Here is a 24,036-nt window from a genome sequence, read left to right on the forward strand (position 1 = left end):
GGCTAGGGCGGCGCACTCCTCACCTCAATGTGGCTTGCTCCATCTCTGGGTATCTGCTGGGCAGCAGGGTCTGCAGCCCAGCTGTAGTTCTCTGTATACATTAGACAAATGTCGTTGGCCATCAATGTCCTGGCTTGCTTTATTTTTTTGTGGTTAAAAAATAAACTCCAGAAAAAATCCCAAGGAGACTCTCAGGTCGTCTTAAGCCTTGTGAAACCTTGTGTTTAATCAGAGTTAAAACCAGCAAAAATGTTTTCATGGCATTTATCTTACATTTCATCAAATAAAGATCCCTCTTTGCTGTTTACAAGCCAAGCTCTGCAGCCATGTCCCAGTGAACAAGAACCAGAGTTGAAGAGGATGTCCTACTCACAGCATGAGTGCAGGACATATTCTATGTCCACATTAAATGGAGAGTGAAATAAGCAATGAGGGTTAAGTGCTGCTTTTTACAATCATCTTTGACTGTTAACAATTCAAGATGCTTCTAAACATCTTTGTTAGCCAGAGTCCATAGGATCAAAGCAGTTGTGGCATACAGCAGATCTGTGTAAATCTGGATCAAGGAAGGCTCTAGCCTGGTGCAGCTTCCAAATGTTTTTTCATCTCCTTTTAAATCTCACTGTCATCTGACACCTCAGGAGCCTTCTTTTGCTGTAATGGATTCCATACTGGTGTCAAATGCTCCTAGGATTTAACAGATTGAATAGGTCAAGTATGTGACCCTGAGACTGTTTTATTTGCACCTCTAATCTGCATAGAAAGTTGGTGCTTTCTTAGACAGATGTGGCTCAGTTCAGCAAAAAGATTGGATGAACTGGTCGCTATTCTCATCTGCACAAGTGAAAGGAGAAATAAAGCTTTGAGATTTCAACAACTGCAGAAGTCTCATCTGAGCAAAACATGTACTGAAGCACCAGGCAGAGCAAGCATACGTTTGATCGTGGAAAGAGGGGGAAAATAAGGTCTGTCCATTCAGTGAGTGAAATGTAGCATTATATTTGTCCCTATTTCCTGCCTGCTCACAATTAGGGAGCTGAGATGTACACCCCAGTCAACAATGCCAGCCATCTGTCCTAAATCTGACTGTACCATCATTAGCAACATGCTTTCTGAAGACAGGGGTGCGGATGCTTGTCGTGCTTTACTTTGCATTTCTTAGGATAAACCAGATGCAGATCAGCCTTTATTTTATGTCACCATTGTTGCTGTATGTCTCAAATTCCCAGATCATAATGCTATCCTACCAGTTGTTCATCCCCTGCAATTCCTTCTTTCCATGGGGTAACGAGAGGCTGTGCTCTCAGTAGTAGTTAGGGGGGATAACACTTTCTGTAGCATTGGTTCTGCTTCTAACTACCCAGGCCAGGGTAGAAAAGTAAGCTTGATCGTTTTTGCATTTTTCAAAATGAGTTCTTGCATTTAAAAAATATGGTAGCATTTTAAAAGCCACACCTATGTAGCTAGCCAGCCAGTTGTGCTCTGAAGGACTGAATATTTGTCAGGCCCTTAATTGGCTGTCAAACAAATGGATGAGAGTACTGTAGCTTTTGCATTTTTTTGTTCACGGTATTTGGTACAATAAAGGGAGCTATGTGGAAGCATATTCACTGGTGCAAAAAATTTCCTTCCAGTGGATGCAGATGCCGCACCAGCTTTAGCCAGCGACTGATCCACCCCCAAGCTGAATGTAAATCACATTAATAACATATACTTGCTGCTGCTGTTCAGACAACAGCTGCTGGTGGTGGAGGAAGTGCAGACAACACTTGCAGAAGTCCTGCCTAGGAAGAGCACTGGGAAAGCACAGTCAGACACAAGATACTGTCTGATTATTAACCTTTTAATAGTGAACTGCTCTCACATTATTGAGCCTTACTTATATCAGCAGGGAACAAACACAGTATCTTTAATTAAGCATTAGATTGTTCTAGCTTTGTAGTGTTACGTTCAGTTTTTTAACAATTCCTGTGGAGTTTCTTTCTCTTCATCACCAGGAAGCAGGCGGCTTCATGCAAACCTGTTTTGCAACCATGTTTTTCACTTTTGTTTCTTGGCCATATTCCACTATATTAGAAAGAGACTGGCAGTAGCTGAAGGGCGCTGAAAGGATCCTAAAGGAAAAGAAGGTTGGCATTGGGGAATGCAAGGGTGGAAAACTGAGTGAGTGGGGGCCAAAGAGCATATGGCCTTTCTGATCAGACTGGCTGACTTTGTAACCACGTTGCCAGGAGAAGTTTTTTAGCTCCAGAAATGAAAAATGCTTGCCTGCTTCTAGCAAATAATAAGTTTTGTCAACTCTATTTAAAAGGGAAAAAAAAAAAAAAGGTCTGGGGATGGTGTGGTTGGTTAAATCTGCATCCTGGGATGGATCACTCACTAATCTCACTGACATCAGTATCTGCTTGGTAGGTGGTGGGTTTTCTCTGTGTCAAGAAAAAGTAAAATGATATGTAGAGATGAAGTGGTGGAAATATCGTGGGCTTCTTCCAAAGCAGCTTTGCTTTGGTGTACTGCTAAGGAAGAATCAGACATGGGAGCAAGGAGCACACATCTTCCTTTTTTAAATGACTAATGCAATGAAGAGGGCTGGGGGAGAAGAGATGCCTTCCACCTTAACTCCATCAGCTAGCTTTATAAAACTGGAATTTGAGAACGTGACCAGAGCATAGTGCTGAATTCTAATGCCACATTAACAACTTAACACCATCTGGTTTTATGTAAGTATCTTGATCTTTATTGCCAATTAAAATCCATGGAACAGTAATATTAATTACCTATTTCAGCTCACTGATTGATTTATTAGTGTTCATAAAGCATTTTCAACATTAAAGTATTGCCATTCAGATTTTAATCTAGTCCATTAAAATAAGAGCTCAATTTAGGTTCAGATCTTAAATATATCCTAGGGTCCTTCTGCCAACTGCTGTGAGTTTTACTAGCATTGGGGTTTTTTGCTTTTTGAAAATCTCCACGAAGATTTATTGCATGAACAAAATAAACTGAAAACACAGATGCTTTCTTTTGTGTTTTAGCTGTAGTATCTCAGGTATTTGTAACCATAGTAAGGATTTTCCTTTAAGTTGATTGCCGTGCTTTATTGGAGGGGTGAAGAATGCAAAAAGTGCGGAACTGAATATACTTGCTGTCACATGACATTTCTTACATCAGCCTAGCAAACAACCCCCAAAATACCTGTAAAAAAATTAATTTGTGAGAAAACAGGCAAACGTAGTTTTTTCATGCCAGCAACAATAACTGTAGTTCTTTTGTACTGCACTGAAAAGTTGTTGGCTGTTTAATTCTGGGCAGACTGATGCCCCACCAAGATGTCTGTGTGTACCCTTAAGTGCAGAAAGGAGTGGACACAGAGGTTTACTGCAGTGGAACAAGGTGCTGTGTCTTGTTTTCTATCTTACAAATCTCTAAATCCCTAATGCAGATGTATGTCCAAGCACAGTGGAGATTATCCTTCTAATTTATGCTGGAAGTTGCACCACATGTCACAAGCACCACTAAATCACAAGCTTTCAGGAATTTGGACCAGATGGACACTGGTTCTGAAGCAGTGTGTTTGGGGTGCATGCTACTTGTCTGTTGGTCTTGAATGCACTGAGGTTCACATTTTGAAAATTTTTCATAAGAGGAAAAACTTTTTTTAATGCCTTAAAAGGAAAATTTCAAATATTGTTACTTTTGTGACAGGATCCAGACAGGTGGCAGTTGCCTATACTGCAAATTTCTACTTGTTGCAGATCATAATGTGTTCCTGCTAGGAAGCTTTATGGAAGCATTGGCACAGAGATATCTACAGTAGTACAAAAATGGTTTCTGGCAGCCTTGTTAGAACTTGAATTATTCTACCTCCATACAGTAGGTTAATTCTAACCATTTTCTTACTGAAAATACTCTTATAACTTGTCAGTTGTTTGTGAAAGATCCTTCTGCCATGCAGAAACCTCCCAGAAAATGAGTAGGAGAAGGCAGCTTGGCTAGTTTCACTATCCAAAAAAAGTGAAGGCTGTAAATTTTATAACATGTATATATAGTCTGTGTGGAATTTTTGTAGATGCTGAGGATCAGCACTTGAGACCCAGCTGCTCACTGTTTGGCACTAATCTATACATGGTGGAAGCCCCTTTCTGGGCCAGCATCCCCCCAGCACCTCCCCCAGAACCTTGATCCTCCACACTAAACAGATCATACCTCACACACACAAGCAGTTGCTTTATAAAACCTCTAAGTTGTTGACCCTTATTGATATATATTGCGGAGCTCAATGAGCAACAAAGCACAATCTGCTTAACATCTTAGTTTATGTTATGGTCTGCTCAGGCTGATCAGCATGAGTCTTCGCTTCCTCTTCAAGCAGGATGCATGTACTTTGATGAATGCTCTGTTGTGTCTTTTGGCAATTATATGACTGAAAGAAGTCCTATGCAGGCAGGCTGGCCTATTTAGGCTTGTTTGAAATTAAAATGTTGACGTTTCTTGGTTTTCTTAGTGGTATCTTGTTCACACGACAAAACCAGCTGTCAGAGCTCATCTGCACTGGGAAGTCTCACTGGTTCTTCTGGTAGAATTACGCTGGGGCAGTTATATAGATGATTTGGAGTAGACATCAGAGTAAGAGAGGAAGGCTTTTCTTTTGCCCAGTTTGGCTTATATGGCTTCTAAGTGATCAGAATTAAACCTGAACAAGGTGTTTTTAGGCCCCTATGAGGAATTACACTGATGTAAATCGGTCCTTATTCCTGGTCTTTTGGATCATCCATGTCTGTTTTATGCTCAGGATTGCACTGCAGGACAACCAGTCTGGTTACTGGGTACTACAGGGCAAGACTGTGCTATACCAGCAGAGCATCTGGGAAGGTGGGGAAGAACAGTTTTCAGCTGGAATTCCATTCTGTCATCTGTGAAAGGGAATGCTTCCCAGTGCTCCTGCTTTACTAGGATTTGCACTTGCAACTTGATGCCTTCTATTTCTTCTCTTTCTGCCTTTTTTTTCCATAGAAATCGTGGATGGCAATGTTAAAATGACCCTTGGAATGATCTGGACCATCATCCTTCGTTTTGCCATTCAGGATATCTCAGTTGAAGGTAAACCTTAGTTCTTTCCAGTTGCTGTTCAACAATAAACAACTGACATAACTAAATGGCTTTGCCACTTAAAAGGCCCAGCATGTGCTCTTAGGTGAGTCACTGGAAGATCCTTCCCAGGGTGCCCTGTCATCTCACTGACATTTCTGGCCAGGTTCAGGTATACTGAGAAGAGTTTTTCACATCCTTTTCTTGTAAGAGATTTTAAGAGCAGCTCTAAAGGATGGTTAAGCCTGAAAGCCAACTTTGGTGTTGGAACCTATTGCGTTTCTTGCAGGCTGATTCAGGGAATAGCACTGAAAATGGTCCTATCTCTTACAAGTTGTACAAAACTCTCTAATGCCAAAAAGCTATCTCCTTATTACAGAACCTCATTAAGAAAATAATGGTAACAAAATTATCCCAGTGGAGTCTTCCAAACAAGGAATTTTCTGACAAGTGAAATTAAATAAAACACAATTTAGTGCGGTCTCTACTAAAGAGAAGTTGGTCGTGTTTTTATAACATGCTCCAGAGACTCCTGCTTTCTAGAAAATTAGTTAATTGGTGTGTTTTCTTTCTTTAGAGACATCTGCTAAAGAAGGACTTTTGTTATGGTGTCAGAGGAAGACAGCCCCCTACAAAAATGTAAACATCCAGAACTTCCATATCAGGTGAGTTACAGGCAAGAACTTAGCTTTACAATCTGTGTTATTTTCATATGTCTCTTGGAATATTCAGCAATGTTCCTGATAGACCTCCCAAGGCAATGCAGATGCACGTTACACAGTAGCAGCATAGTCCAGAGAGACACCTAGGAAATTAAAGGCAGAGGTTATAAGAGGATCCAAGTACCTACATCCCAGTTTCTCATTCTGGTTATGATTCCTGCTTTTTAAAGTTCTTCAGAGTATTAAGTCCTCTGAGAACAGCATATGTCCCACAGGCTAAGCAAGACAGCTTTTGTTCTGTGAAGACTTTGGAACACTTTAGGAGCCATGAAATAAGGGCTGCACCAGAAACTTTGTAATATGGCAGAGTTAGGAAGGGATGAGAGATTTTCTTGCTCTGCTCTTAACATTTCCAAACTGACAGATGTTCCAGTGAAGATTCTGCATAATAGTGCTTTTTCCAGCATATCTTGGAGAGCTATATGAACCATATAAATGTTAAGCACTTTTTTTGAGAGCTTAAGTGCCATCCATGCTAGTCAGTACTATAGTGGAGCTAGCTGTGGGCATCTGCCTTTTCCCTAAGAAATGTACTTTTCCTCCTTTAGGGCTTGTATGGGCTTGTATCTACTCCTTTTTTCAACCCTGAGCTCTACACCTGTCCTTGCACGCTCCACAGGACATGCACAGAGGACTGGCAAAAAGGAGCTGGCAATGCAAAGGGCAAGTTCTAATCACTGGATTTTTGTAGGGGTTGAAAGGAATCTTTATTGCAGTCTCAAGCAGATACAAGGGATGCCTCCTTCCCAGCACTTACAGAAGCACTGTTAGCTAGAAACTAAACCAGAATTAGTCGTCCAGCTGTCTTAGTGCCCTCCCTCATGCTTGTGCCCGTCACTGTGTCTCTCCCTGGCTGAGCACTGTTCATTGTGCTCTCTTCTGTCTCTCTCGTAGTTGGAAGGATGGCCTTGGTTTCTGCGCTTTAATTCATAGACACCGTCCAGAACTCATCGACTACGGGAAGCTACGAAAGGTACAACTCAATTTGTTTGTCAGACCAGATGCTTGGCTCCTTGGAAATAAAGAGGGAGAAGAATTAGCTTGATAAACATAATTGGAGAACTTCAGCACAAGCTGGCAGTTGCAGGATTGGGGGGAAGGAAGGAGGGATGAATCAGTACATTCAGGCTTCTTAGTGAAGCATGAACTTAATGAGCTTCCTGCTTGACTTTCCCTGCTTTCAGACTGCCTTATATGAGACACACATGCCCCAATCCCATCTGATGAGCAAAAGCTGGCATATTCAGTAACACCAAATATGAGACTAGTTCTGTGCTAATGTCACAGACTAGTGAGTCAAATCGGACTTAACATTTCTGTGGAGAATTGGATGGAAACTGGTTATCTAGTGTTCAAGTGCAAAAGCTCCTTGAGGGGTCTGTGTGCCCTCACTGGACATTTGTCACATGCTTCTGGCTTAGCACTGAGCCATCTGCAGTACTGGGCTTCTCCTAGCGTGTAGGTATCAGGTGCCAGAAAAGCATTTGTCGTAACACTCTTATTTTACTTTAAAAGTTGCCACTGGTAACATGATATCTAACTGCTCCAAAGTTTGCTTCCTGTGTGTCTTGGAGACAAGATTGCTAAGTGGATGATGAGAATAAGCGCTCAGTGGTTTGTGCTGCCAGCAGTGTCTTGAGCCAGCAGGCCAATGGAAGACCAAACTGGGTTCTCATCCTACTGACATTCCTGCAGTCTGCCAAGATCCTGTTTCACTGTATCTCTGTGCAGGTGGAGTGAAATGTCACCAAGAGCAAAATTCATGTGTTGTTACTGCAGCTAATATGCACAAAAAGTTTGACCATCTGATCTCACAGGCTGGGAGTTATAAAGCGTGTACGTGATCAGTGTTAGCTAGGGAAATAAACATAGAAGGCCATCACTAATAGACCTGGGCTCTTGGATCACTGTGCAGATAGACAATATGTAAATGAGTTAATCAAATTAGCTGCATCCTTGAGGCAATGAATTGTACAACGCCTGATCTGCTTTTCAGTAACCTTTTAAATCTTTACTGTCTTGCAGAGCGGTCAATTATATTATCTGATCAGTTTTAGTGTCTGGAGCTAGCACATGATGAATAAACAGTGGGGAGAGACTGTACCTGTTTACATAAACAGCAGCAATTTAAAAAAAAAATAATAAAAGGAATTATTAGAGCTATGTTTTCAGTGCCTGATCTTGGGAAAATAAAGGCAACTAAGCAATCTGTGTCTGCACCAGGTAAATGCTACAGCGCTCTCTTATCAACAAAGCCCTAAGCCAAACCCAAGCTAATCTAGAGGGTGAAGTTAGTTATTTGGTCATAATCCCTGCAGGCTTTTTGAGGTGAAGAAGAGGGCGATTGTCCTACCTAGTCAAAATCAAATGTAGATGGGAATGGATTTGTCCTCCTTGGAGTAAGGTTAAAGGGAACCAGCATCTTTTGTTCTCCACTTGCCTGTGATCCCATCCTTCATCAGGTTCCCTCTGCCCTCCTGCAGTCTTCTGATTCTTTCTGTATCATTTTTATTGTTGTTCTGCCTTGATTACTCTAAAGGCATTGGGATGAAATGCACGTTTGAGAACTCTACCACAGCCGAAATCTTGAGCAAATAGCTGGGAACTTAGAACTTAGCTCAGAGCCTAGCCTTTAGCTCTGGCAGTTGATGTGTGCTGAAGGGAAGTTGCCTTTTTTATGCTAGATCTTTGGAACTCATTTGTAGAATGTGTAAACATGACGCCTTCCTAAACCCACTATTTGCCTGGACTATTTCTGTCACTTGTTTCCTCCTTTGTCACTTCTTTCTTGTCCCTTTGGCTCAACTCAATGGATTCTTGCCTGTCTCCTTGAAGCCTACTTCCCCTCTCCCCCTTCCCTCAAAACCAAGCAAACAAACCAACCATCCCCAACATTTTGAATCATCCCTGGCTCTGCAGGGGACTTATCTTGCAGAGAAGGACATGAGAGAGGCTGCTGAGAAGCAGCCATCACAGTGGATAGTAGATTAAAGGTCCACCTCCAGGTCTCTTCCAACTATAGGAAGTGATTAATGGCATCTTAGTTGTATGTGCCTTTGGTGATATTGTGTGTGTTTCTGTGAACACACACAAACATCAAATGTGTAAGATAGAGAGGTGAACATCAGTCCAAGCTGCCAAGAGGTCTGCACTGTACCTCCTGTTTGGGCATTCTTGTGCAGTTTCCGTGTTTCCTGCTGTGTCTGTGCTACAGACCCTGAATTGGCAGTGTATGCTAGCAAAATGTAGCCAGTGTAGCTGCATGTTGTCTTCCCAAAAGTTAGCAACTTCTTTTGTCAGTTCAGTTTTGTATTGAGTTTTATGTTCCTAGCTATTTTTCCTAGTCTAGCTACCTTAGTAGGGCAAGCATAATTCTTTTCTGCCTACATGCTCTGCCTAGCCGAAGTTGCTTGTATAGTCCAGGCCCCAAAATAAAACGTGTAAGTCCACCTAGCTTGGTGTCAGTGGTTCTCTGACACCACAGCTACTTAGATGCTTAGATGGTTTCTATTCAGTGCTGCTCTGTCTGCTATTGTTCAGCTCACTGTAGACAAGATCTCGAGATTCAGCTCATGGTGTGCATGTGAGGGATATGCAGAAGATGGGGTTTCACTTTCTCCTTTTACCCCAACTGTAGCGCAACTGTGAGCCACATCTGTGATCTTTTTATTATGTACCATGGTTGACCAATGGCTCAAACACCCCCTCATATACTGCAATCCATATAGAAATGTGGTCTGTGTACTGCCCTGTTGGATGCATTTATTACAGATATTCCTGAAAACATAGGTTGTACCAATTGGATTTTTTTTCTAGTGTCTTCAACTCTGGCAGGTATAGTAAGTGCTTGCTCTCTCTTGATTTTTCCTCCCCCTCCATCTTCTTCCCTGATTGCTAGTTAATAGATTTATTTTTTTTATGTCACACTGCAATAATTGCCATAGCAACCTTGTGTGCTGCAAGGACTTAGAAGTAGCTGGAGGAGGAGAGAAGACAACTCCCCATGTGAGTTTGGGTTGTGGTAAAAGACAAGGAGCTGCAGTAGTCTTTAGTCAGCAAAAGCAGAGAACATGCCAGGTGGGCATCTGTTTAGGACAGGTTTGCTGTCTGACACTGTTAAAACAACAGAATTCCTCCATGGTAAAACTAGCTTTCCTCGCAGTTGGCCCAGCTAGAGCCTGGCAAGTTATTGCTTCTCTTCATGTCTGCCATTTCTACGTTCACGCAAGCAGAGTGGGAACCGAGGCACCTCTGCAGAACCTCATCTGGGTCAGTGCTCTTCTGGGGTGTGTGTTTCAGCTGGGGAAGGAATGAGGGGCAGGTGACTTGGCTTTTGTTTGCTCTGCTGCCTTTGGCTCCCTAAAGTGTGCCTGCAGCTGTGGTGCTGCACTGTGAGGCTTGGAGCTGCCAGGACAGTCTTTACTACTTTATCCCTTTTCATGGGAATCAACTGAAACACGTAATTTGAAATAATGATTAGCTGGTGTACGGTGGGGTGGAACTGAAAATGGTGGAATTTGGAGGAATTTCGTAGGGCTTGAGACCCTGTTGTATTCTTGGACAAGCCCCCAGGGAAACCCTATTTCTTGCACCTTTGTGATGAGCAGCTCCACTGTCTGTTGAGTGAAGCTTGTCCCACAGGGAACAGGGTCTTACTCAGGTTTAGCGCTCTGCTTATCTCGGAGCTAGTCTTGGACTTGTGTAGCTTGCTTTCAGTAGCACTAGCTTTAACTTCATTCCGAAGAGACTATGTGATCACACATCTTTCTTACTTAAGAAATAGAAGTCTGCTGGCTTCATCGAGGTGAGTCTCCAGTTTCCTGCATGTTAAGACTTCCAGCCCTTCCTTTGGGAGTGCCCAAGCCCAGTAAGCTTTCCCATCAGGAAACCTCTCCCAACTTCCAGCTTAAAATTTCTTTTTAACCTTTGGCAACATTGCTCCTGGTGTTGTTACTTGCAAACTGATAGGAAAGCTATCTGCAGTGAGTTTGTTCCTCCCTTTCCTCCAGGAGAGGCTGACAGATCTTCAGTCAGCTCGTTCAGATGTGTCTGTGTTAAAGAAGGGTCTGCGTTAGCAATGCCCCAGTGGTCATGGTCAGCAGAGGCTGAAATTTGGTACATAGTGGTGACATTCTACAGAAGTATAAAATGGCACATGGGCTAGGGGAAAACTGGCTAGGAAGCTGCCTCTTGGCATTTCTGGATGCTCCTGCACTTGAGTGAAAGAAAAGCTGTTACTCTTCCTTCCTAAATGGAGCGAAGGCCCTGCCTACACATAGTGAACAAGGTATGTTATATACCAGCTAGTCTCATCTCCTCAAGTAAGACTTTTGCTTACACTTTGGGTTCATGGAGGTTTCTCCACAGCAGGTACAGGAGACAAGTAGTCTGAAGCTGAAATGGTACCAGCCTCTAATTCCATGGCATGGGGTGGTTCCTTGTGGCTGGAGGAGAGTAAAAATCCCCTGCCTGCACTGCTGCTAATCTCTAAAGAGGTGGATATAGACATATATATCCGATGTAGTCACTATTGAAAGCGTTTTATATAGGGATAAAGTACTCTTTGACACTGAGAGGGGGGCCTGTTACCATGTGTGGCAGCTGCTGGTTTCATCACAGCATGCCTGTGCAACATTTCCTTGCTTAATATTAACTTGTCCAGGTGGACTAAATACAGATCACTGGTCGTGTTTGTTTTGATGGCCTCTATGTGCAATTTATTTTGGTAGGTGAAACATTGCAGTCTACTTGGAGACATTCGCCCAAAGGAATATGATACTGATATGGGATGCCAACCTAATACATGCATTAATTCGTAGGGAAATGCTGCAGGAAACTGCTTTTCAGAATAGCTCAGTTTCCTAGTTTCATGAAGGCTGTAATCTGAGGAATACGTAATAGCCAGTGCCATAAAGGAGCTTTTCTGCCTGCCCCATACCCTGTCTGCCCAAGCCTGCCTAGCTTCATGTTGCATGCTGGGTGGGTTCAAAGGAAACTACTTGTTAATTAGAGTTTAGGCACAGCTTAATCTTCCAAGTCAATGGAATAAGCAAGCACATGATCTCAAATAGAAAAGAAACAGAATATGGATGCCACTCTAGAAAGAAGGTGAAATAATTATACTCCTTATTTCCAAATTTTTAAGGTGGGTCTCAGTGCGAGTGGCACAAATGACAATATGGAGAGTACTAGCCCATCCTTCCTCTCTCCCAAAAGACACTTAGCAAACAAGATGACTAAACACTAGCAGTTTATGCACAACCTTTCCTCCAGCAGAAGCCACCTGTCTCAACAGTAGAAACTGACAGTGCAAATGGCATTTGTCATCCATGAAGTGGCTTGATCCTTCAGAATAACTAAGTATCGTGGATATACAGGAATATAGGAATCAGGCTTGTATGGGGGTCTCCTACAGGTACTGGTAGATGTCTTGTTGCTGATCATTATATTTGAATGCTGGAAACAATCTGCAGAGGTCTTTCATTTCCAGTGACATCTGCATTTCATATTCTCTTGTGTGGCTCTTTAAAATCTAGTTACCTTTGTGATATGACTCATGATGTGATAAGTCGCATTTAACTTTGTTTAGGATTTGATTACTGTGTATTGATGTCAGTATCTGAAGTGCATCCTGCTGCAGCAGAAGGTTTATATTGAGAGTAATAGAAATGTACTAAGGAAATGACAAGTCCTGTGCAGTGCCTAGAAGGAAAAGCAATACTCAGACAAAATGTGTACTTTTATATATATTTATTTTGTAGAGATTTGTTAAAACATTTCTCTTCCTCCCACTCAACTGGTGTTCAACAAACTGTACGCTAGCTAAGGACAGCACCCATTGCAGATGTTGTTACTATTTTAGTATTGCTTAGATGTTGTAACAGATACACTGCTCTGCAGTTCTTTAAAATGGAAGTTGCAAACCTAATATAAGCACGAGATGTAAATGTGAGATATGACCATTTACTATCAGTATGATGTGAAGCTAATTTTACTTTAAACTAGGCTGAAGACAAAATGTATTATTTCTTCTTGTTGCAGGTGCATGGATTATAAGTTAATTATCATATCATGAGTCTCCAGGCTCTGCTTTCAAAAGGAAGCTAATTATTTCATCCTGCTACATGAGGATTCACACATAATTTTGTCTGGACAGCACAGTTACCTGAATCAAGCCAAGCACAATAGCTCTGTTTTGAGAGAAATACTGTGTACCTTGTTACAAGTTGATGCTGATGCTCTGGCTCTGTTTCTTTCCCAGGATGATCCTCTCACTAATCTAAACACAGCTTTTGATGTGGCTGAGAAATACCTGGATATTCCCAAGATGCTGGATGCAGAAGGTAAAGTAGAACGCAGTGGCTTTTAACTTGATTTTTCTCAAGAAATTTCCCACTTCTTCTAGGTGGACTTGTATTGTACAAGAATTCAGTAACCTCTGAATGCTCCTGCCATCACCACATATTAAACATATAGGGAAAAAGTTACAGTGGAATAATGAATCCCATGTTCTGCTTACCTCTTCCTCCTGTGCCCCTCAGTCTTCTGAGTCTGGTGTGGAGAACTTAACCTGGGGTTGACACGCTAGGCAGAGATGAGTAACAGCTGGCCATGTCCACTGAGTTAATGTATGGTGTAGAACTGCAATCCTTTTGCCCCAGTATTTATTTTCTGGTCTCTTTCTGACGTTGCTGGTGAGCTTCCTTTTTGAGGGGATAATATTTGTATTATAAACTGCTTCTTGACTATTCAGAAATGTTGGGCATGAAGATCCCTCACTGGATGGGTCTGGAGACCAAGGCAGCGATCCATGTTGTTCAGAGGTGCTTTTGTTACTGACTGTGACTGCTTCCCTGAGGCCACTGGGACAGCAGGATTACTTTTCAGAGCCTTGTCAGCTTGGCAATAGACTTTGAAAACTGTAACTCTGGAGTACAAATAACAGCCTGAAATAGTTCAGTGGTTGTTGGCTGTTTGCCTGAAGCCAGCTGGTTTCAATGGTAGAAGCTGTACTTCAGGCTTGGTTTGGACAGGGGAAGCAGTTAAAGACTTGTTAAATAAGGGATTGACAGGAACAGGGAGGAAAAGTGGGGATAGGGCAGCTGAACCCAGTGAACCTGTATTTGGATAACTAGGATGTTCATATTAGGTAGTATTTCCCATTCCCAGGGATGAGTCTTGCCTTCCCTGCATTCATCATGCTGAGGTCACAAAAAAACGTGAGGTTTCTGGAGTAGATTCAAGTGCTTCCTGCCATTATGTAGGAAATACAGTCACCTCCAAAATAAGTGGATCTAGCTTCACATCTCAGCAAAGCTAGCAGTGATGAAGAGGGCCCCTCACAGGAGCTCCCATTGTTCTTTTCTGATCACTCTCCTCCCTCATGGAGTAGAGCTAATGTGCATTCCTCCACACGTTAATTCTGATCTGGAGGTGTTGAGTTTCCCCTGAAACTAATGAAAGGGCCTTTTGAAATTCAAGCCATCATTGTGTTGAAAGGGAGGATGGGGGCATGGAAAGGAAGGGAGAAAGGATCTTTCCTGAAGAACTGCACAGAGGAATTGCATTATAATACATCTATAAAAGCCATGTCAACCTGCTGCCAGTTTGGATTGATTCAACCCACCATTCGCAGTAATGTTCTCAGGACAGGGAAGTGCTGTGACATGAGACATGCTGACAAATGGCTGCATTAACCTGGCCAGACCCTGGAAGCAATTTTATCATGAGGGAGGGAAACCAGGAGGGTGATCCTGGCTGCTGAGACAGACACATCTTCTGGGAAATGCTGGGAAGCCCTGTGGAGTTGCTATGACAAGCATATATCCCAGCAGGCCTCCTGGACAGTTGTGGTGCTCCCTTTCCTTTGCTATCCTCCCGTCAGTTGATTATGCTCTTAACGTGAGGTTTTTTTTGACAGACATTGTTGGAACTGCCCGTCCTGACGAGAAAGCCATCATGACCTATGTTTCTAGCTTCTACCACGCCTTCTCAGGAGCCCAGAAGGTATCGCAGGATCCCAAGCTCCCTCCGCAGAGCACACCTGGTGCCGTTGCTAATGTCCAAACCTTTTTTTCTTTCTCTCTCTCCTCTCTAGCTACGGGCATCTTTATTATTATGTTCTTGGTAGAGTTGGCTATTGGTTCAAAGTGGTGCCCCAGACATAATATGTGGGGCAAGGGAGCCAGGAGTCCCATTTCCCTATAGTCAGTGGTACTTCCTGTGGCACTTAACGTATGCCAGCACCTTGGCACGCACACAAATCCGAGGGAGTGGGGAGCTCTGCCTTCTCCATTTGCCTTCCGAACTGCTGTCCTGATGGCCAAGGACCTGCACCCCCAGTTCCTGGGAAATCTGAGCTAGAATGCTTGGTTTCACAAAGACGGAGACTACCACATAGATGCTCTGCTCAGCAGGACACTGCAGCCTGCCCCCACTGGAAAGAATGCTGATACCTATTTACTTTTTTTTTTTTCCTTTTTCAAAGATGGAGAAACAGAGCTGACTTAGTGGTTTTATGAAGGGTTCAATGAATACCCAAAGCTTTATCTTTTACCTTATATATGCTGCAGGTTCCTGCACCTTTGCTTCAAGGTCTGAACCTTCTGCTTTCTCAAGTTGTGCCACAAATTCAGTCCCAGTTCACCTGGGGCTTACAAAGCATGTCTAACAAGTACATCTGTGGTGATTTTGCAAACAGAGCATTGCTTATCATGACTGAGATGCCTGTTTTGTTCATTTGTTCCTTTTTTTCCTCTTTGCTCACCCACCATGCTGGAAATCGGGCAGTTGGGTCCTTGCTGTGTCTGGCTTAGCCATTTTCCTGTTGATAATGGAGTCACTTAAGGAAACATTTTGTGGATGAAACCTTGTAAACATCTCTTGCCAAAACCAGGCAGCCGCCTGTACTTCAGTACCGTAGGAACAGGCAGTGCGTGTTGCAGCAGAGCAGATAGTGTGTAGGAAGTGCACTGCGTAGGAAGGCTCTGATCTCTAGCTCCTCGATGTACAGAAAGGCCTTGAGCACGGGTGTTCAAACCTCCAAACAGCCTAATTGCATCCTTGGGCCAGGCCCCTAGACCACAGCCATAAAGGTGCAGAGCCCAGATCCCCCTGGATTGGGGGGGGTGGGAGGGAGGGGTGCCGCTTTGAGCCACAAGCCAACGCTGCTAGCCACCTTCTGATCCGAATTCCCAGCTCTCCGCATGGAAATCTGTTTGGCCTGTCCTGCAATGCATGATGGGAAGTTTTTTCCCCCTCTCTCACGCCACCCATGACTGTTTTGTTTTATTCTATGTGCTGCTTCTTACTTTATCCTTTCAACCTCTTTTCCTTCTCTGCACAGATATTATAGGCACGCTAAGGCCGGATGAGAAGGCCATAATGACCTATGTCTCATGTTACTACCACGCCTTCTCAGGGGCGCAGAAGGTGAGACTTTACCCCTAACAACCCCCTCCTCTGTCCCTGCCCTGCCCACCGCTCCTCTCCACTGAGGAACGCACCAGATCCCCCGTCCAGCCCAGGGCATTTTCAGGGAAGCCCAGTGCATCCAGCGATGTGTGCTTGGATGTGCCATCTGTAGTCTTGCTGGAGAAGTGATGTTGTTACTCAACAACAGTGACCTGAGCTGCCCCTTCCCTCCAGCTTCACACCCCAGCAGTGGAGAAAGCATTTCATAAAGCTGGCATCGAAAGATGAATGAATGTCTGCTCTGACAGAGTCAGTACCCTTTCAGTGACTAGTGGGCATCATCCTGGCCAGGTGATGCGCCTCCAGAAATGCCACAATCAAATTAGCCTATTCTGGGAAATCACAGCCTGTCCTTATTGAGCTGTCATCCTGCCTTCCATGCTCAGCCCCCGCTAGGTCAGTGGTCTTTTCCTAGGCTGAATCATCTGTGAGCTGGTTACATAGCACTTTTGTGCTCCAGCCACAAAGTCCATTCCTACCAGGCCTTGAGCTTTCCCAAACTCACACACTTCATTCCTTGTTTCTTCCTGGTCATTCTCCTCTGTTTCCCAAACCACCTATATGTTTTATTTCTCTTGCCTCTGCTTTTCACGTTTCCATAACTTCAGTCCTCCTTCCTCTGCTTCCTCTTTACTCCAAAGTCTCTTTGCCTAGCAAAGTCACAGTTTGCCTTCGGGCAAGCTTCCTCCAAAACAGCAAATTCGCTGTAATGCTTTGAATAGAAGAAAAAAGTCCATCCTTTCCACCCATGCCATAGCCTGGCTCAGCTGCAGCCTTTCCACAAGATCACTGCTAATTTCAGATTGTAGGCTTTGAAACAATAAAATCCAAGTTCAGGACTGTATTCTTCATGTTACAAACAGATATAAAATCTCCCTGTTTCCCCCAGCCACAACTTCTTTCTCTCACTAGGCCTTTTCTGTTTGAGACACAGTCCATGTGTTGCCCAGCTTGAGGGCTAACTTGATTCCAGGAAGAGTCCATCTCTTTCGTACAAAGCAGTGCTGATGGTCGCAGCGTTGGTGCGGATACCACGCTGATGCTGGCTTTCAGAGGGCAAACGCAGGCAGTAGGTTCCAGGGAGCAGCTCTTTAGTTCAAGCTTTTTGTTCTCTGCCTTGCTTCATATAAATTACTTGATACTGTCTTGTTTCCAAGGAATGCGGAATATGTCCCACAGCACTGCAGTAGACTTGCCCATTTGGCATAATTTTTGTAGTCATGACTTCCCTACTAGGATCCTGCTTTGTGAATAGTTTGAATCCCTTAAGACCAGGCTGCAAGCTCTGGCCAGCCGATACTTGCCCAGGAAGACTGTAGTCTCAGAACTCATGCCAGCCTGGTGATAAGGCCCACTGTTTGCCAGGTGCCCCTGAGGGACTGCTCCGTGCTGTCTCCTTAACTTGAAGAACTCCAGATTGAGGAAACAGCAAACCACAATATGAGGAGGGTTGTGGCCTGCTGCAGGAGCAGCCATGCCCCTTGCCCATCCCTTCCTCTTCTCTCTGCACCCGTTCCACGATTTGGAAGCCTGCTCAGCAGGTCCCATGCTCTCATCGGCAATTTAGGTGGATGCTAGGTCTCCTGGAATAACTGAAAACAACCTTTTACTGCCTCAGGGACCTGAACCATGTGGTTGGGGCAAGAACTAGAGATGGAGCTTCTTAGTTATTAAAGCTTCAATCACATGTAGTCTAACTGGCTTACAGGGAAGATTAAAGATTTAATCGTTTATTAATTTTTTAGCAGTCCTAATGGGCCAGCAACTCAACTGTGCCCTGACAGGAGGGGCAGAGCTCCTTTCTGGAGCTGCCCTAGCCGTTCATTAGCCAGCTGCTGAGTTACACAGATTCAAACCCCCGGGCAAAGGCAAAGTGATTACTGAGTACAAGCCCCAGCCCAGATTGTAATGTGTTGCCACCTCATGCACGGTTAGGTGACTTACTGTGATATTGCTCCATTTTTCATTCAGATTTTTCATTACTGCCACCAGTCCTGAAGGGGAAGTCCCATGAGCCGCTTTCTGCTTCTTTCACTCTCTTATACTGAACCTTTGAAGGTACAGGGTCCCCAGCCTGATGTGTGTGTAGATGACTGCTTTTTCTTTATGCCACTTATATATATATGTAGGTATACTTGCTTTGGTTTGCTTGTTTTCTAACTGCTTCTGACTTTCACACTAAATGCATGCAACTACTGGTTGGCTTAATATTTTGTAAACTTGATTTCTGGGGTTGAAAGTTCTTAACTAATGTTTTACCATTTTATTAAGAGATTGTGTTTGGCATACAGTACTCAGGAGTGGTCCTCTGAGGCCAGACGACAGCAACAGGCAGGCATCTTCCCTATGTAGCATACTGTGGGAATGCCTTCCTTTTTATGATCCTCCTCAGCAAAGAGACCTGGATCCATGAGTTAGAGAGACAGTTAACTCCATTTCCATCCTAAGCAAGTCGAAGTCAGGATTGAGAAGAACTGAAAAGACAAAAGGCAGAGAAATCACTGCTACTTTGGCTAATTCAGATTTCCATTTTGAGTCTACTATGCACGTGCATATCACACAGCAGTGTGGTATCAAGCAGAATGCCCTGGGCTTGCCCTCCCCACAGTCTCTGAGTGCAAGTAGTATAGTTTGTCAGCATGATGCTGCACTGAAGCTGATCAGCTCACACAGGTTCTCCAAGAATACAGGTATGCAGCTTCCAGACCCCAGGATGGTGCATCTTCTCAGTGCTGCTCCCTGTCTTGTGGGCATCCTGGCTTGTTTGGAGCCTGAAAGTGTTTCTCTGAGGTTGCCATCACCACAGATCAGCTTATTAGCAGCAGTGTGGGAGGTATTGGTGGAGGTTACCTGAAAGCACTGGGATCCTTTTGTCCTACCTTGCTCAGAGCAAGTCAGTGTAACACATTGCTCATTACATTAATGGTGACAGAGGCCACAGAGCCTTTCCTGCTGCTGCAGCAGCAGCCCGCTGTTGCATAGAGCAGTCTGGAGCAGGCAAGAACCATCGGGAAGCAAGTGCTAGTAGGGAAGAGAAGGCTTTACACTTCAGCCATTAGGATAATACAAATAATGTTGTAATTGCTGACATTCAGAGGGCTTCTGTGTTTGGACAGATGTTCAACACACATGTATACACACACATATTGAAAAGCTTGGGCAGCTGGAGGAAATCTGTTGTCAGATACATGTAAATATGCCTCTGCAAAATGGGGTCCCTCCTGCACAGCTAGATGCTGCTGCAGTGAGCTCCTGGGGTATAAGAAGAAAGTTAAGAGTGTGCAGGGAGCTCCTCTCCTGGGATGACCGAGATAAACATTTGGCACTACCAGTTCCTTGCAGTCCCTAGGCACATCATGGTAGGGCTCTGGCAATGTCTTTTTGACATACTGTTTGGTCCCATGTCTATAAAGTTTTCTCTGAATATCAAAAAGCACTCCATTAAAGTACAAACTTTAGTTAAAAACAGATCAAAGTACAAGCTTTCTTAGATGTAACCATCATTTGCCCTTTTTGCAGTTATTTTTTTTTCCAAGTGAAATTGCTCTTTCTTCGGTATAAGTCCCTCTGATGTGTTTTAAATTAGTTAATATCTGTGTATCTGCTAGCTGGTCTGCTTTAGTGAAGGGACAGATGACTGAATATATGTTTTTACAGCCTCTTACAAATGAATAAGATTGCCAGATCCCTTGAGACCTTAGCAATCCATACATCACTGTATAGCCTATGACTTTACTGCTATTCTTGTTGCCTTGCATCAGCTGCAAAAATTAAGAGGATTTTTCTCACATGGCCTTGCAGATTGAATAAACAGATAATAAAAGGCCTTTTAAAAATAGAAAAAGGTTGAAACTTGCCAACTATAAGCTCAGCAAAACTTCTTTTGGCATCAGTCCCACACATAGTTTTAAGGCAGGACACAGCATTTGCAATTGGTCTATTGTAGCATTGGCATGTACCCTCTCCTCTTTATCCCCACTTAGGCTCTCTAAGGAGGACTAACTACTCCATAGGGGTCCTGTGGGTAGCTCTAGCACCTTACCAGGCATCAGGGCCACAGCTGTACTGTGGTAAGAGGGTGCTGAGCAATCCCCTGACACCCATCACAGGGGCACATCCTCCAAGGCTTTGTAGCATGGCAACTACCATGATAACAGTAAAGGGAGCTGATAGCCATGGATTGATGCTGTGCAAGGATCAGCCTGCTGTATGTTCCCCATGCCAAACACATGCTTGACACTCCAGGGCAGACTGACTGCTCTTGAGTTCATAGCTGGGATTTTTCTGATCCTTACTTTGTTCCAAATTCATGTTTTAACATGTTCAGCTCCCTGCAGAGAACAAGGTTTTGGTCCCACAGTGAAAAAAAACCCCACAAACCAACCCAACACTAAATAGTAACAACAGGCTCTTTTTTGGTGAGACTTGTTTTGGGAGAGTAAGCAGAAAGATTACCCAGAAAGGGAAAAAAAAATATTCTCAGCTGGATCATGAGACCCTGAATACATGGTAGGTGTCATGTGGCAAGATGCTGTAGGAGGTGGCCCTGTAACGAGTGCAGAAATACAGGGAAAGCTGGAAGACAGCTCCACTGGGCAGAATTTAAGGTTAAGAGGAGTATCCACCGCTTTATCTTCCAAACAAAATTAGGAATTTTCCAAAGACCAGTCTATGGATTAACTCTGTTTAGGTAGTACTTCCTTGCGGTGAAACCATGTAGAGAGCCTCATCAACTTGACAGGACTTAGTTCCTGGTGTTGCAGCTCTGAATGCTGGTGATGGGAGTGGAGGTGGTGGCAGAAACCCCCTGTCTTTGTAAAGAGGCAGCCAGGATCCCTCTGGTAGGAAGCAAACAACAGGGCCCTCTCATAATAGCAGCTTCAGAAAAGGTACAGAAATGTGGTCATCTCACAACACATAGGGTGGGATCATTAGAGCTGAGAATCTCTGAAGGAATGTATTCACCTGAGAAAGGGAAAATAAATTGTTATAGAAGGTCAGGTGGAAAGCAAAGAGGTCAGGACAGATGTTTCTAAGTGCAGACAGGTTGCTAAAGCCAAGGGTAGGAGACTTTACCCACAGGTATGTAGCAGGAAGCTAAGCTGCAAGCTTTGGCTTATATATTTTTTTCACACTTTTCCCGTCTTCTGTTTTTCTTCTCTTTGTCAGGCAGAGACAGCAGCAAACCGTATCTGCAAGGTGCTGGCAGTCAACCAAGAAAACGAACAGCTCATGGAAGACTATGAAAAACTGGCCAGTGATGTAGGTGTCCATGGTGCTGTTGGTTTCTGGGTGGTGGTATGTGGAAAGGAATTGCATTTAACATTGATAACTAATCTGGGGAATGATATTGGCCCATGTTTCCCTGGAAAATTATTTTTTTTCCCCTTGTAGCTTGAGAAAAATTAAAGATCGAACTTATATTAAAGGCAAGAGCAATCTGCTTTAAAACAGAAAGCGTCCATAGAGGAGCTGTGAGTTTCTCAGTTTATTAAGAGCAGCCACAGAATATTAAAATTAAAGGAAAAATCAAACAGTTTAACTCGCATTCCTCAGGACTATGCAACTTCATAACATCTTTCATACACATTGTATGCTGATATACTGCAGAAGTCAGGAATTGGATCAGAGAGAATGGAAGTTAGAGACAATTGAGGAAAGAAGTATGCATTTGCTGATAGTTGGAAAGAATCTGTGTAGGATACAAGCTGGAGGCTGCTTTGGTTAACTGAGAAAGCTGAAGGCTGACAGACTGACAGCTCTGAACTACAGAAGTGGCCAAATGTGGACTGAAGCGTGTTTGTGGAAGATAATAGGGAGGAGAAGATGGAGAACAGAAGGGCAAACATAGCCCATGAGCCTGGTTTCAGCCTGGTCTGGAAAGCATAGGACACTGTTCCACTTACATGATAGACTGCCCATTGCAGTAGCATTTTGCTGGCTTGCCAAATAGGTTTGTGAAGGGGAGGACTATTCAAAGAGCAACACTGACTTCAGGGAAGCTAGAGTGGGAAAAGTGTAACTGGAGGCAAGAACTTGATTTCTTCTGTCAGACCCTTCTAGAGATAATATGACTTACAACATCCTTTAGTTATGCAACAGTCCAGCAAAACTCTAAGGCTCTAATGTAATCTGAGGACATAGTTTGGTCCTGATTGTGTGAAAGCTACGCCTTAAGCATGTTGGATTGGCAATGCTGCAACTAGCAGTACTACTTAGTGTGGTAGGGAAGGGGCTGCTCATAAAAAAAAAAAAAAAAAAAAAAAAAAAAAAAAGCCCTTCCAAAAAAGCCGGCAAACTTTTCTTTACAAGCCCTCCTGGTGGCAGAATCCTTCTGGCAACAAACATAAAAGTAAGTGGTCCCTAATGAGATCAGAGCAACAGCTGTAGTTCTAACACAGTTTTTAGTTCAAGGCTTGTCATTGCTCTTTCCAGCTGCTGGAGTGGATCCGTCGCACCATCCCCTGGCTGGAGAACCGGGCCCCAGAGAACACCATGCAAGCCATGCAGCAGAAACTGGAGGACTTCCGGGACTACCGCCGCCTGCACAAGCCCCCCAAGGTCCAAGAGAAGTGCCAACTTGAGATCAATTTCAACACCTTGCAGACCAAGCTGCGGCTCAGCAACAGGCCAGCCTTCATGCCTTCAGAAGGGAAAATGGTCTCGGTGAGTGGGGGGTAACTGCTCGTATGTACCCCAAAAACGGGGCTCCTTTTCCTGTCCATGGGTGGGCAGGGCATGCCTCGCCTTCAGTGTGAGCTATTCTTTGGTAGAAACCCAACAGAATATAGTTCAGTGAGGCCGTAATAGGAGAGGGTCAAGTGATCGTTGCTTCCTTGTATCTAAACCAGACTCTGAGGCTCTTCACAAGTTGCATGCCTTTATGAGGAGATGTCTGGGTGCCTCACATTTTTTCTAATTGAAAAATGGTTGGGTTTTGTTGAAGTTTCATGTGGAGGAAGTGTTTCAAGAGGGACTCTTGTGCAGACAGGTATATCCTGATACTGCTAGTCCTGCTTATCTTGAGTCTGACACTTCATCTTCCTGAGCTGTCTGCACAATCCTGTGAGATTAAAAGCCCACATCCACTCCCTCCAACCAATTGAAACCATGTAGCTCAGGGAAACTATTGCTGATGTACATCTTCCCCCCCATCTCCTAACCTGTCTTTTCTTCACGTGCTTCTGTCCCTAGGATATAAACAATGCCTGGGGTGGCCTAGAGCAGGCTGAGAAGGGCTATGAGGAGTGGTTGTTGAATGAGATCCGGAGGCTAGAGAGACTGGATCACCTGGCAGAGAAGTTCCGGCAGAAGGCATCCATTCATGAGGCCTGGACAGATGGTAATGCCAACCTATGTGCTTCCTATTGCCTGACATGGTGCTGTCTGTTATGGAGGGAGGAAGAGATGGATCATGCATAGGTCCTTCCATGAGATTTTCATCTCGAGAATGATAGGTTAATTTCTTACTTTATTAGAAAATAATGCATGAAAATCAGCTTGATCTCTGTTCTGCTACATCATGTGGCCGCACTGGCGTTCCCTAACTGTTGCAAAGTGAGAACTTTGGATAGAAAAGAGCTACAGAGCAGAGGAAAATTTACCGTACAGTCTGCACATACTGAGACAAGTCCAGTATGAACTCTGACAGCACTGGCTTGAGCTGCACGATGTGCCCTTCTCTGCTGTTAATGGCAAACTCACGCTCTGTGGTTTGAAAGTGAGGATTGTGCACCTCTAGGCCAGCACACGT

At 43.8% G+C, this 24,036-nt stretch overlaps 1 protein-coding gene across 8 annotated transcripts in view; it reads left to right on the forward strand.

The window, feature by feature from the left end:
- The window catches only part of ACTN1 (actinin alpha 1), a 92,762-nt gene that overhangs the window by 53,134 nt on the left and 15,592 nt on the right, over window positions 1-24,036 (forward strand). For 5 of the 8 annotated variants that reach the window (XM_074824401.1, XM_074824393.1, XM_074824397.1 and 2 more), the window contains 8 exons: window positions 5,014-5,100; window positions 5,666-5,753; window positions 6,705-6,783; window positions 13,072-13,153; window positions 14,731-14,816; window positions 21,453-21,545; window positions 22,719-22,949; window positions 23,478-23,625. In XM_074824401.1, coding sequence (XP_074680502.1) covers window positions 5,014-5,100; window positions 5,666-5,753; window positions 6,705-6,783; window positions 13,072-13,153; window positions 14,731-14,816; window positions 21,453-21,545; window positions 22,719-22,949; window positions 23,478-23,625 — 894 coding nt within the window. Of the gene's footprint in view, window positions 1-5,013; window positions 5,101-5,665; window positions 5,754-6,704; window positions 6,784-13,071; window positions 13,154-14,730; window positions 14,817-16,155; window positions 16,242-21,452; window positions 21,546-22,718; window positions 22,950-23,477; window positions 23,626-24,036 lie in introns of all 8 variants that reach the window. The other 3 variants (XM_074824402.1, XM_074824394.1, XM_074824398.1) reach the window with 1 other exon arrangement.

This window comes from Strix aluco, chromosome 4, assembly GCF_031877795.1.
Source record: "Strix aluco isolate bStrAlu1 chromosome 4, bStrAlu1.hap1, whole genome shotgun sequence".
In the NCBI taxonomy this organism is placed as follows: Eukaryota; Metazoa; Chordata; class Aves; order Strigiformes; family Strigidae; genus Strix; species Strix aluco.